Here is a 12912-nt window from a genome sequence, read left to right as displayed (position 1 = left end):
ATTGTTTCATATATTTAAACTACCTCTCAGATGAAGTGGTTGCTATCTGTGACATTCAGTAAGTAACCTCTTTTGTCTGCACGTTTATCGTCTTTAAATAAAAGCGAATAGGTCTGCGAAAGAAAAACCTTATAATTGTCTTTATAAAGAGTGTTTCTTGGCATGGTGGTTGGCTAGTACTAAGCATTCTTAAATATAACACACCCACTCTACAGCCCCGCAATTAATCGGACCCAAGTAACTGTTTGAAGAACATGGGCATAAAGCTCGGAACGGGGGTGGGGGAACGCGCAGGGCGAAGGATGATGAAGGAAAAAGAAGAAAACCAGAGAGGTATGACTTTTTGTGACTTATCTCAGTATGACTAATTGGTGACTTAAAGGGGCTATTATTTCACATGGAGTTGGTATAAATCAGTGAAAGGGATTACATAATTCAGTACAGATTGAAGCAGTGGGTTATTCCAAACATTTAAAGGTTGAAGTGCTGTGAGCAAATTCTATTTTATTATTTATTCTATTTTAGGATAGAGAATGGATATTAAAGTCAGGTATGAATTCAAACTTGTGTTCGCTATTACTCTTAACTAATTTACCTCCTTTGAGCTTCAATCTTCATCCATAAAAATCTAGCTAACTCCCACTTACCTTTTTATGGCTTTATAAGTTTTCAAGAGTGAATATAAAGCACCAAGTAAAATTACCACAGGGTTTCTAACTGGTAAATCCCTTCCAAGTCCTTTACCATATTTCAAAACTAACTACCCCCACAAATTAAAAATTACAAAATCAGTAATAAGTAATTTAGACAGCATATATTGTATTCAAAATCATTTGGCCACAGTCTGTTCTTTTTAAAATTTTATTTAGAATACCTACTTGTAGAAGTCAGCATAATTTTACAGATCATTAGAAAAATTCAATGCTTTTGCCTCTGCAAACATTTATAATAGGTTAGGAATAATAGATTATAAATGTAGTACATTACAAAACAATAGCCTATGACTATCTGTACATTTACTATGCACCTTAAAGAAAAGAATTTGACAGTGTGCTATACTTACACTGCACATAACATACTTTTATTCTATTATACAAAACTGACCAGTGGTAGTGTTTGAATTTGTAAATGGCCATTAAACAGGACATTTAATTTAGATGTATACTTAGCATGCTAAAAAGTGAAAACATTTTTCAACTTAAGTTCTGTGGCTCATCAAATGTCTGTGGCATTTTTCTTTAAATAAATTTCAATATTGTATACTAAAGTAATTTTACATGATAAATGCAGAAAGTTAAAATTTTCTAAATATTTTAGAAAGTATATTCACATTCATTTTGTCATGGGTTTCTTGTGGCTCTCCTAAATGTTAGTCATAGTAAGGAGACACTGAGCCTATACAATTTAACAGTCCATCTTCAATTAAAAACTGTAACAAAACAGATTAAGAGTAACAAAAGGTAAACTGAATATATTAAGTTCACACTCTAGATAAACAAAATGAAACCAAATTACATAATAGTGGCAGGTTATACATTTTAAAGAGTCATCTTTTTCCATGTAGTCAAATAAGATCAAAGCTGAAATGTAAACTTAATGATTTGTGTTTTCGCCCATTGTTTCAAACTGGAAAATCTGGTATAAATGTAACTTTATTATCTTATTTTGTACATTTAACATAATTCAAAATAATCTATAGCGCCGTATATGGTTCATCAAAAATGCCAAGTCCAACAAAAGAGCCAAAAATATATTCATTGTTCACTAGAAATGCTAACCACTGGAAAAAAAATGGAGTTTTATACACTTGTTCTTAAATAGTTAAGATATGCTTCAAAAAGTTAAAACTGCTTTCCACAGAATTTTGTGTGTATATGGCACAAGTTGACACCCCAAAACAGTGTGAATTCCATAGAAAAGGCACTGTTTACAATACTTAGAATAACCTGACAAGTTTACATCAATGATAGTCTGAGAGTGAAGAATATATTTGAAATAAGTAAATAGACAAACCCTTATAAAAGTACAGTATTACTGTTTAAATACACTATAACTATATAAAAGGAAATAAAGTGACACAGAAAAATGACCCTTTTATGACAAGCCTATAAACACTTTATGAATAAGATAGTTCTGTAACATAAAAATGACAAAAAGTATTTTCTTAAAAGGCACAAATGCGTGAATACTAAATAAAAGTTCTAGTTTACAAGGCCAACTTTTTCAATGGAATGGTGACAGAGATTAACTGTACCTTTATAAGCGATACAAAAAAAGTACTTAAATGAAATACAAATAAAATATCTATTGCTGAAACTTATTTTTTTCATGTCCTATTTTTTTTGTAGCGGACAGCTACATCTCACTAAATGGGTGTATAAATGAGGGTGTTGTACATTTAACAACTAAAGCAGAAATGTACATGTCTGTAATTATCTGAATTTTCATGTGAAAAAATAAACTTGATCAAATTAAAAATTCCTAAGGTCTTAAAATTTTAAAGGTCATAAGATCTTAAATCCTAGAAAAACCATTATAAACTTACAACTGGGAACTGTAAATCACAATTTTTATGAATCCACGTGTGGAAGGAAGATCAATCTCAAGTAGAGAACATTCAAAGTCAATTTTACATGTATGGCTAAAGACAAGGTTTAATTATGTGTTTAAAGAATTCACTTACTACCTAGTCTAATATAAGCACTGATCTAAAATTAAGCCACCAATTCCTGAGTTTTGTGTTCAGTTCACAGAAAGGATCCCATATAACTAAATGTACAAGAGGGCTATTAGAGTAGATATATGATTCTAGTATGAAAGAAACTGTCATGAGTAACCCTGCTCAAGTAGTTTTGACTCTTGGGTAACAAGAACCCCATAAGGAACATTTAAATAAAGAAAATACTACCTTTCCAGTCTTGGAAGATACCCATGCAAATAAACACTGTTATAGACCAAAGAAACTAACAAAAGTAGGCCCCAGAGGAGTTTGACTACCAAAAAATTTTTAAGTTTTCAATGTTTAATGATGGAATGGTTTCTGTGATTAGCCAATCTAGTTATTTGTAATGTAAGTTAATACTAATTGAACCATTAAAAGATCTAATTGTACAATATTTACAAATATATCAACGAATAGGCAGTTGAGCATAAAACTGACAACATAAGGTACAAAAATTATAAGTATGAAACAAACAAAAACCCCATCTACTGTAATGTGGTCATATTATACCTGTATTAATACTGGGTGTAACTACATCTTACTTATGTTTTCAACAATTTAAAAAATGTTTTCACACACATAGGATACAGCACTGGTTTGCCAAAAGGACTCCTGAAAACATATGGTTATGGTTAAAAAAGCTGTATCAGTTAGGGAGGAAAAATTCAGGATCTCTTTATATCACTTGCAATTTTCATAATTCAGCAACCATTCCTTGATTTTATATTTATCATGATGTAAACAGTTGATTATAACTATTAGCGTCTCACAGTTTCCTTTTAGTCAAAGGCAAATTGGCCAACACCAATTATTTTCTCTCACTTTCCTTAATAACCATTTCAGGATTCTAAAGTATATTTTAGGAACATGTTCCTAAGCTTACCACACTTGCAAAACTTGCTTTAGAGGACTGTAAATATGTAAAAGGTAAAATTAAAATATTAAAAAACAAAACTTAGGGACCAGTTTGCCTGAGCCTGAACAAAAGAATCTTAGAAACCATGCATGGTCTTGCTACAGAATGAAGTTACCAAGAACAAAGGAGGACAATCAAGAATTGAACTTCAGAACTTGATGCTTTTCTTTGATGCTCAACTTATTGCACATTTCAAAGAAACCAATTTAATGTACACATAAATGCCACCACACAAAATGTCTTATTGCCTTTCTCTTTTTTGGCTTTTAGAGTAAAATATTTTTTTTTCTATTCTATTTACTCACTGAACACATTCGGGTCTAAATGAATACTAAAATAAGTTTTCATTATGAAAAGACATTAATTATTAGCATTTCCTATCAACATCTCTAGAATTTGGACCAGCTGACTTAAAAGAAATAAAAGGATAGCAATCAATTCTGACAACACTTTTTCAGCAAGTGCTTCTGGTGGTAATATACAGAAAGAGATAATCAACAGATCAAGCAGCTGCATACCAGTTTTTTATATTGATATACACATACATACATGTATACGTGTAGCTATATTAAATTCTAGGGGTTAAAAAAACATGTAAACTTTTTAAAAAAGTAATATGCCACCTGTTTCCCCCAATATTATCAATTTTGACCATACTTTTCTCTTGATATTTCTACAGCAATTGAGCTGGATGCTTTGCAACTGTTTTTAACTGTACAGTTAACTGAACTATTAAATGTCTATCTCATCATTTCCCATTCTGTCACTCCTTACCAATAAAATGTTTGTGCCTATTTTATGAAGAAAATAGATTACCATACATGTATTTATAATATTGACAGCATTTTTGTTATTAACATATTAATGATAAGTCTCAGAACATACTATAAAATAGAAAGACTACTATCAGGTATGCATAAAACACAAGTATATGTATACATGTGGATTTATTATACTCACATGTAGACACAATCTCACAAAAGCTAGAAATTTTCTGGCACTTAACATATAGCTCACTTTAATAGTCAAACAGAATAGCTCTTGTTTCAGGTTAAGGGTAAAAGGTGTGAAAGGTCAACACCCCTACATTTATCTCTAAGTTTTTTTGTTTTAGAAATATTGTGATGCTTTAAAGACCAAACCAACTTGAACACTGGTCCCAGGCCAAATCTGATTATTCCAGTTCTCTGAGTCAACTGTAAAGAATTTCTACTTAAACATGAAGTTTATTATGACTTGAAGCAAAATCAGGAGGAAAATGATGAAGTAGTCTTTTTGCTGCAGAAAATAATCCGTGGCAGGTGTACTTGAAACTAGGTGATTTCGAAGAGCCATAATATTTCTATAAAAATAAGCAACAGTTTTTAAAAGTTATTTGTGAAAATGTTTCCAGAGATTTCACAACTTTAATTATGGTCACAGAGCACTTAATTACATTATCTTAAGTAACTAGTTCAATCAATTACTACTATTTAAGCAAGGAGCTGATTAAGCTAGGTGATACCATTATTACCTCATCTGATTCCAACTCAATTTTATATCGAAAATATGACTTAATTATATGCATCAAACAATTATTAAAGCCTGAGGATGTAGAGAGATATTTAGTTGTTTTAAAATGAAAATTTTAACAAGAGTTGATTAGTGATTTTTATTTTCTGACTTTTCCCATTGAAGTCTTATCAGTATAGGGTTCTTTCTCCTTTCTTTAGGATGTATCAAGTAGGCTTACATTTTTTATAATCTAATTAAACTATAAGGTGGAAACACGCTATGTAGGGATTGCTCTAAAGAAGCTGTAATCTTAATGGGGAAGAAACAAATATACAATCACAACTCTAAAGCATCTTGAGTAGGTGTTCAAAAGGATTATGTGCAGGGAGCTATGCAAGTTGAGCAGAGGGATAAATAAACTCTGGAAGGCAAAGGTGAGTGACTAAAAATGTTATAAAAAGGATGGCATTTGACTTTTACTCTGAAAGATAAAGAGGGATTTCTTGATAGGCAAGGTGGGAGTAAGGGCAACACAAGACGTGCTTCAGTGTGGACAAAGATCCAAAGAGCATAGCACATACTCTGGAGTTGCAGAAACCACCCGCCCCCTTCTACATGAAAATGACTACATTCCCAGTACACCTCAGCAGCTGAGATTACAACTCTACTCTCCCAGATAAGGAGAGCCCCACCCATCCCAATATTTTAATGCTGAAAGAATTCCAAGTCTCAGTCTATCTCAGGTGGTAGATTTCTAAATTCTACTTTAGCTTAGCAATGCTAGCAATACTATAAAAAGGAAGTCTGCACATGATTTCCTACCTAACTGGATTCTTAACCACTCTTCTGAACTTGAATAGTCATCGCTGGTATATATTACCTTTTAATTTCTTCCTGTGTTTGCTTTATAGATTCGATAGAATTTTGAATGTCTCCCAGTTCTATACCTTTCTTTCTTCTTGTACTTGGTTTTACTGATTGAGCTAAAAAAAGACATTTAGAAAGAAGTGGGTGAAAATACTGAATGTACTGAATTATAAACAAGTCACACTTCAGCTTAAAGACTCTAAATGTAATAATTTCCCAAAACATTGGTTTTGTGACTTAAAGTTTAATTCTATTACTCTGTATTTGTGAAATTTCAAACATATTTCAAAACCAGATCTCTACAGATACTTTTAAAGTAACCAGAAATCAGTTATATTTTGGATGGCATTTATACTTTTTAACTAACCAGACAAAAGTAATTCATTTAAAAGTATTTATTTGGGGAGAGTATTAATCACATCTTGTGTCAGTTTCCTAGATCCTAAGAAGTCAGCATTTTGAGTCCACCTTTTAGTTGTCTTTTTTTTTTTTATTAATTGTTAATGTTATCCCTATTCTCATAATAACTAAACTGTAGGTAAACTCTTTCATTTAGTTTTGGTAACTTCTTTACAGATTTTTATTGCCAAACTATAACTGGTTCTTTCAATTCCCTCTCATATTTATTTCTTCCTTTCCATTTTTGTTCAGATACAATTTCTTGTACAATTTCTTGTAGTTTCAGCTTTTACAACTGTGAAATAGGGATAATAATATAATACCCACACTCATATGGTTATAATAAGGTATATTTAACATCCAGTCTTGGCACACATTAAGTACCCAATAAATTTCAGCTGATACATTATAGGTAATATAGTGGAATGGAAAAGAGAGTGAATTAAGGAACCAAAATATATGTATCTATCAATAGATGTATTGCCTTATAGGGAGTGAGAAGTTGGGCAGGTTAACCATTTGTGTCTCAATTTCTTTTACTATAGAATGGGAACAAAAACAGCAAATTACTCCCTCTAGTATACCAGTACTATGTTATACCTGCTTTTAAACCTTAATTCATGTTATTCCTTTTCGACTCCAGTAACTTTACCTCACCCACATTCCTCAATCCTTACCTGCTGTCATCCAATAGCTTTAGCAGGGTTCCTCCAAGAAACTTCAAACTGAATTCAGTTGCCCCTTCTATATAAATTCTTTATTATTTGTCATCTTCTAATTTTCTGGCATTTATCATTACTTCCCTTTTACAGTTATCTGAGCTCCCCAACTTAGTGTGCACTTAGCAGAAACTATGGCTTAATTAAGTTTTTTCAGTTTCTCATAGCACTAAAACATTAACTTAATCCTTTGTTTGATTAGATCTCAATATAATTCAAGATAGTGTTCACATATTCTGACTTGAATTATTTAGTCAATAATTCTGATAGTTATCTTTTTTTTACTAATTTGTCGCTTCTAAACATTTAATTCAGAGAATGGAAAGCTTATTGAAGCATGGAACTAAGTTCAAAGCCCAAAAAATGCTTCCTAAATTGAATCTAGGAAATCATTAGGTAATAAGGCATAGTAGCTGGTTCTGCAATATGGCTCTTGATCTTCCTGTTTTCATTTTTTTCCCTTTACATTGTGACCTGGTCTTGCAACTTTTCTGTAGTCCAAAATACTTTCTTTTACATCCTACTCCTGCCTTAACAACCAAAACTCTTACAGGTCTTTTTGAATTAGTATGAAAAACCATGTTCATGTATCACACATAGTGTAGTAATATCCTAAAAAAAAAATCAGACTTACAGTGAATAGTCTACAGTAATTTTACCTTCACTTCCAGAAGAGTCCTGGATATCAGGTTCAGGGGAGGAATAACCTTTTGCTACTTTCTTCTGTTGTCTAGTTGGCTTATGTTTCATTTTGGGGACACTAACCTGAAAAAAAATCATGCAGTTATGTTAATTTGTATGATTCTTAAAATTAATGACAAATGTAGGACTAGCAAAACTACTCGTGATCTATATTTAGAAATAAAAACAAAGAAGACAATAGTCTGAAGCCTAATAAACAATGATATACAACCAAGTTATTTTAATTTTAATAACATTAACTTCACAAACACCAAAAACTATATAAAATTGAACAATGCAGAGTTTCTCACCCACTCTTAACTCCTACCTACCCAGTTTCTTTCATATCAAAAAGTACTTCTAGTATTTTGTAGATCCTTCAAGAGGTACTTTCATGCATACACACTATAAAATAGCCCCACCAATTAAGTAGTGCAAATTGCACTACTTAAATGTTAAATAACAGTGTTTTAAAATCATGATGATACTGTTTCTAACAAAAAGTGGTTTCATTAAAATAGTGTTGGGTTTCCAGTAAATTGATATTATTTACTTTTAATAATGTATGGATATATAAAAAAAATCTTATAAATGTAAATGATATTTTTGAGTTCTACTTGACTTACTAAAAGTGTTTATGTATATACATAAGATTCAAAGTATCAATTAAGGCTAAATTTTCTTTAGGATACATAAGCTTTAAATGATTTACTGGTAGGCTGGCAATTTTGGTAGTTAATACCAAATTAGAAAGGGCAAACACACGAGAAAAAACCATAATCAGAAAGGAAAGATAATATATGCTTAGAAAGACAGGGAACCAGTAGTCACAGTTTTTAAAACACTATTCTGAACCATTAACTGTCCTAAACAACAATGTTCCAGTTACCTGATTCGTTGCAGAATTTTGCAGAATCTTACATGTGCTTAATATAAAAATAAAATTTCTATAATTTAATATTGAAAATAAAAAAACTGGCATGTTTTGGATTCAGCCTACACTTAGATGCCCTCCTACTTCAAGTCAGGGGAACTTCAAGTTAAACTTAAAAGGATATTTTATAACATTTACAACCCAAGTCCATACTCTTAGAATAGGTTCCAACTGAAGATTGATGAAGATTGGTGTGTGAAGTTTTTATTTTATTTTTAAAGTTATTTACTTATGCATACAGAACTGGGGTACAGGCCAGAGGTGCAGGGGTGGTGAGAGGCTTCACCAGAGGTAGTGGGCAGCAGAACAGGCCGACTGATGAAGTACACTGCTGAGAGGCACAGTGGGCAGGTCAGAAGAGGTCTGCCATGCCATGTGGGTCACCTCTGGGGCAGGGATCGAACTCATGCTGAAGTGGTTTTAGCTTCTTAATGCTGTGCTTTAACCGGCAGCGCCACCAGGGAGGGCCCAGTGTGAAGCTTTTTAATATGACAAAGGTGTCGGCAATATAATTTTCATTATAATTATGATAACATGGAATCATACAGTATTTGTTCTTTGGTGTTTCACTTTTTTCTCTTAGTATAATATACTCAAAGCTCATTCATATCACTGCATGCAGCAAAACTTTATTTTAATTTTTACTGTTGAATTATATTCCATAGTAAGTTTTGTTTATCCATCTACTGATGGACAATTGTATTGTTTTTCCTTTAGACTATTATGAATAACACAGCAAAGACCGTCACTACAAGTAGGGTATCAATTTGAGTCCTTCTTTTCAGTTCTTTTGTAGTGGGCCATGTGGCAATTCTATGTTTAGCTTCCTGAGGAACCATCAAATTGTTTTATGTATAAACTCGATTTTATATTTCCACCAAGAATATAATAAACTTCCTCAGTTTTTGTTAATCTCAGAATTCTTAATTTCTTCCTTATTTTTGAAGGAGAGAATGCATATAGAGACAACTCTTTTCTTCTAGCACTTTAAAGATGTCATATCTCATACCTTCTAGCTTCCATGGTTTCTCATGACAAACTGGTTATTAATCCTATACAGACCCCCTGGAATGTAACTAGTTGCTTCTCTCTTGTTATTTTCAAGATCCTTGTCTCTTCCCCTCAACTTTGTCCTCTGAGTTTGCTTGCAATGTCTTGGCTTGATTCTCTGAGTTTATTCTAACTTGAGTTTGTTTTTTCCAGTGTTTGAGGGAAGGGGGAGCTCTTTCTTCAAATGTTCTTATACCTCTTTTGTCTTTCTACTCCAATATTGCATATAATTCACTTAGTGGTGTCTGATAGGTTTCTTAGACTCTGTTCACTTTTGTTTCTTTTCTTTTCTTTCTCTTCCTCAAACTAGATAATTTCAATTGTCTTTTGTTTAAGCTTGCCAATTCTTTCTTATGCCTGTCTGATTCTACTGCTGACTATCTCTACGAATATTTCATTTCAGTCATTATGTTCCAGAATTTGCTTTGTATAATTTCTCTCATTGATAGTCCCACTTTGTTTATACATTATTTTCTTGATTTAGCTCAGTTTCCTTTACATCTTTGAATATATTTAAGACAGTTTTTTAAGTCTTCGTCTTAGACTTCATCAGGTAGTGTTTCTATTTTGTTCCCTTTAGTAATGCTTCACTGTTTCTTTGTATGTTTAATAATTCTTTGTTGGAAAAAAATCAACATTTGAATAAACATAATATGGCAAATACCTAAATCAGATTTTTCATCTTCCCTAGGGCTGCTATTTTCTGGTTTGTCAAGGCTATCAAAGGTTATTTGTTCAATGAATTTCATAAAGCTTTTTTGCAAAGAGTGTATTATTCCTTGATATGCATTCTTTCTGTATTTTCTGCTCTTTTGCTGTCGTTCAGCAAGTATTTTGACTGAGATTTCCTTAATGCAGTGGGTAAACAGAGATAAAAAAGAAAAACAAAAGCTAACTAATAGTGTCCAATCTTAGTAGCCTCTTTGTAGGGACACTTATACTATACTTACTTAGGTTTTTACTTCTAAACCTAGGAATTAGTTTGAAGTGAAAGTTTACAGTTTTTGAGATCTTTTTTTTCTGACTGTAAACATCTTGCCTTAGCCATTTTTTTTTTTAGTTTTAAAAATTTCCCTGTCTACATGGGGCTTTTTAATGCCCTGTTTTCTCAAAGAATCTCTCCTTATCTTTTGTTCCTGGGTCTTACATCACACCTATTGTGCGTTTCAAAGGTAATCTTTTATTTTTTTTTAAAAAGATGTATTTATACAAACAAGAACTGGGGTCCAGGCCAGAGGTGTGGGAAGTAACAGGATTCACCAGAGACAGAGTGGGGAACAGAACAGGTAGACTGACTGAAACACACTGACTAAGGGAGCACTTTTGTTCAGGGGGCTGCAGGTTTTTAGTTTGGCTTAAAGTACCACCAAGCAATGCCTGCAGTCTCTCTGCTAAGCTTTGAGTAAGACAAAGAAGAAATGTGTGCCGTGCACAACTCCTTCCAGCAGGTCCCAGACAGGTAAGAATACACATAAATGACAATTAATGAATTAGGTCTGTTTCCTCTGGAGTCAGGGCACACCCAGGAATGTGTAGACCTATCAACACTGTCACTGCACCAGAGAAGGTTTGGAACAAGGGTAAGTAAAAATCTTATATAGCTTTCCAACTGATTTGAAGTCACCTTTCTTGATTCAGTGTTTACTCAGCTGCTGCTAACCTCTATTTTCCAGAGTTTGGTAAATTTGTTTCTGATAGTTTCTGCTTGTCTTTGATGTTTCTTTGTGGGGGAAGGAGGTGAATACATACCTATTCTTCCATTTTGCTGGCCAACATATTAAAATTTGAAACAAAATTTCAAATATTTCTGGGTAAATATAACAAACTTTTATATCTATGTCTAGCACCTAATTACTTTTTCATTACATACCATTGGAGTGCGATGTTTTACTTTGGTCTGGATAACTCCATCTTTTTCAAACTGTATCATGTCATTGAGAGGGTCCCATGGCCGAGTACTTCACAAATGAAGGGGATTTAAAAAAAAGACACTTATTTAATGACTAAACAAAATGACTTAAAAATATTTACAAAAATTTTCTGTAATTAGAATTTCATGAGTATTTAAAAGATTATGATATGTCATATCTAATATGATTCTCAGCTTACTTTTTTTTACTGAGTCTCTGCTTATTTTATAAGCTAATTGCCTGCAGTGAAATTTGTTAGCTAAATTTATGTGTGAAATAATCAATTACAAATCTCATATAGATCTTAATTAAAAGTACTATTCCAACAAACAATAAAAATTCTAGAAAAAAAGAGAAAAAGCTAGGCTTTTTATATTACTTATAAAATACTATAATTACTTATATTACTTATAAAATACTATAATTACTTACTCTGCAAACTTATAATGCCATTCTCCTGTGAGTGGATCAAGTTCAAATAACTTGCAAGCCCACTCTTCATTTTTTGTTTTTCGTTCTCTGGCAGACTGTCTTTGAGTTTCTTCCAAAACATACTTCTCTTGAGTAGCTTCTGTTTGGTCTTTGGCATTTATGGCTCGAGTTACACGCTGCCAGAGCCTAATACATGTGCAAAGACATTATTTAAAAATCTACACTGAATAGGCTTAAAATCACTTCAGGGAAAACGTGTTCATGAGACTTTTACTTTGACAAAGTATATGCAGACATTTCAGAATGTATCAAGCTATAAAACGAAGAATGTTAAGTAGAGTGACACAGTGGAGACTAATTTTTCTTGGCAAGAAAAGTATATTACATGAATTACTAAACATATGGCAAAGAGTAGCAAAAGGATAGAAATGAAATGAAGGCTCAAAAACCAGCATTTTTAACAAATTCTACAGATGGTTTGATACATATGCATATTTTTAAGATCTAATGACCTCAGAGACCCAAATAGTATGATACCATACTTCTCAACTTTGGATATAATATTATCTGGGAAGTTTTTTAAATCAGAATTTCTGGGAGTGGGGAGCACATACTGTTTTTCAGAATGCTTCCCAAATGCTTTTAAAGTGTGGTCATTATTGAAACCAGTGATTTTACAGAAAAAAGACTACTTATGTAAAAATCTTCTTTTCTATCAGAATTTAGGCCTTTTTTTTTTTTTTTGGTCAGGTGAATGGAAATATCTCTACATTCTTCCCATCTGGAAA

The 12912-nt window shown here is 32.3% G+C and overlaps 1 protein-coding gene across 8 annotated transcripts in view; it reads right to left on the bottom strand.

Annotated features, from left to right (window-relative positions):
* Positions 1 to 829: 829 nt before the first annotated feature.
* Positions 830 to 12912, bottom strand: part of OSBPL8 (oxysterol binding protein-like 8) — a 111198-nt gene continuing 99115 nt past the window's right edge. For all 8 annotated transcript variants that reach the window (XM_012720481.1, XM_004675867.2, XM_012720482.1 and 5 more), the window contains 5 exons: positions 12125 to 12310; positions 11653 to 11740; positions 7777 to 7882; positions 6013 to 6115; positions 830 to 4980 (listed from right to left, as the gene is read on the bottom strand). In XM_012720481.1, coding sequence (XP_012575935.1) covers positions 4848 to 4980; positions 6013 to 6115; positions 7777 to 7882; positions 11653 to 11740; positions 12125 to 12310 — 616 coding nt within the window. In that variant the 3' untranslated portion in view covers positions 830 to 4847. The remainder of the gene's footprint in view (positions 4981 to 6012; positions 6116 to 7776; positions 7883 to 11652; positions 11741 to 12124; positions 12311 to 12912) is intronic.

The sequence above is a fragment of the Condylura cristata genome, unplaced genomic scaffold (assembly GCF_000260355.1).
Source record: "Condylura cristata isolate star-nosed mole 26May11 unplaced genomic scaffold, ConCri1.0 scaffold00004, whole genome shotgun sequence".
NCBI lineage: Eukaryota > Metazoa > Chordata > Mammalia > Eulipotyphla > Talpidae > Condylura > Condylura cristata.
The sequence above is the reverse complement of the archived record's forward strand: the minus strand, read 5'-3'. Positions and strand labels throughout refer to the sequence as shown.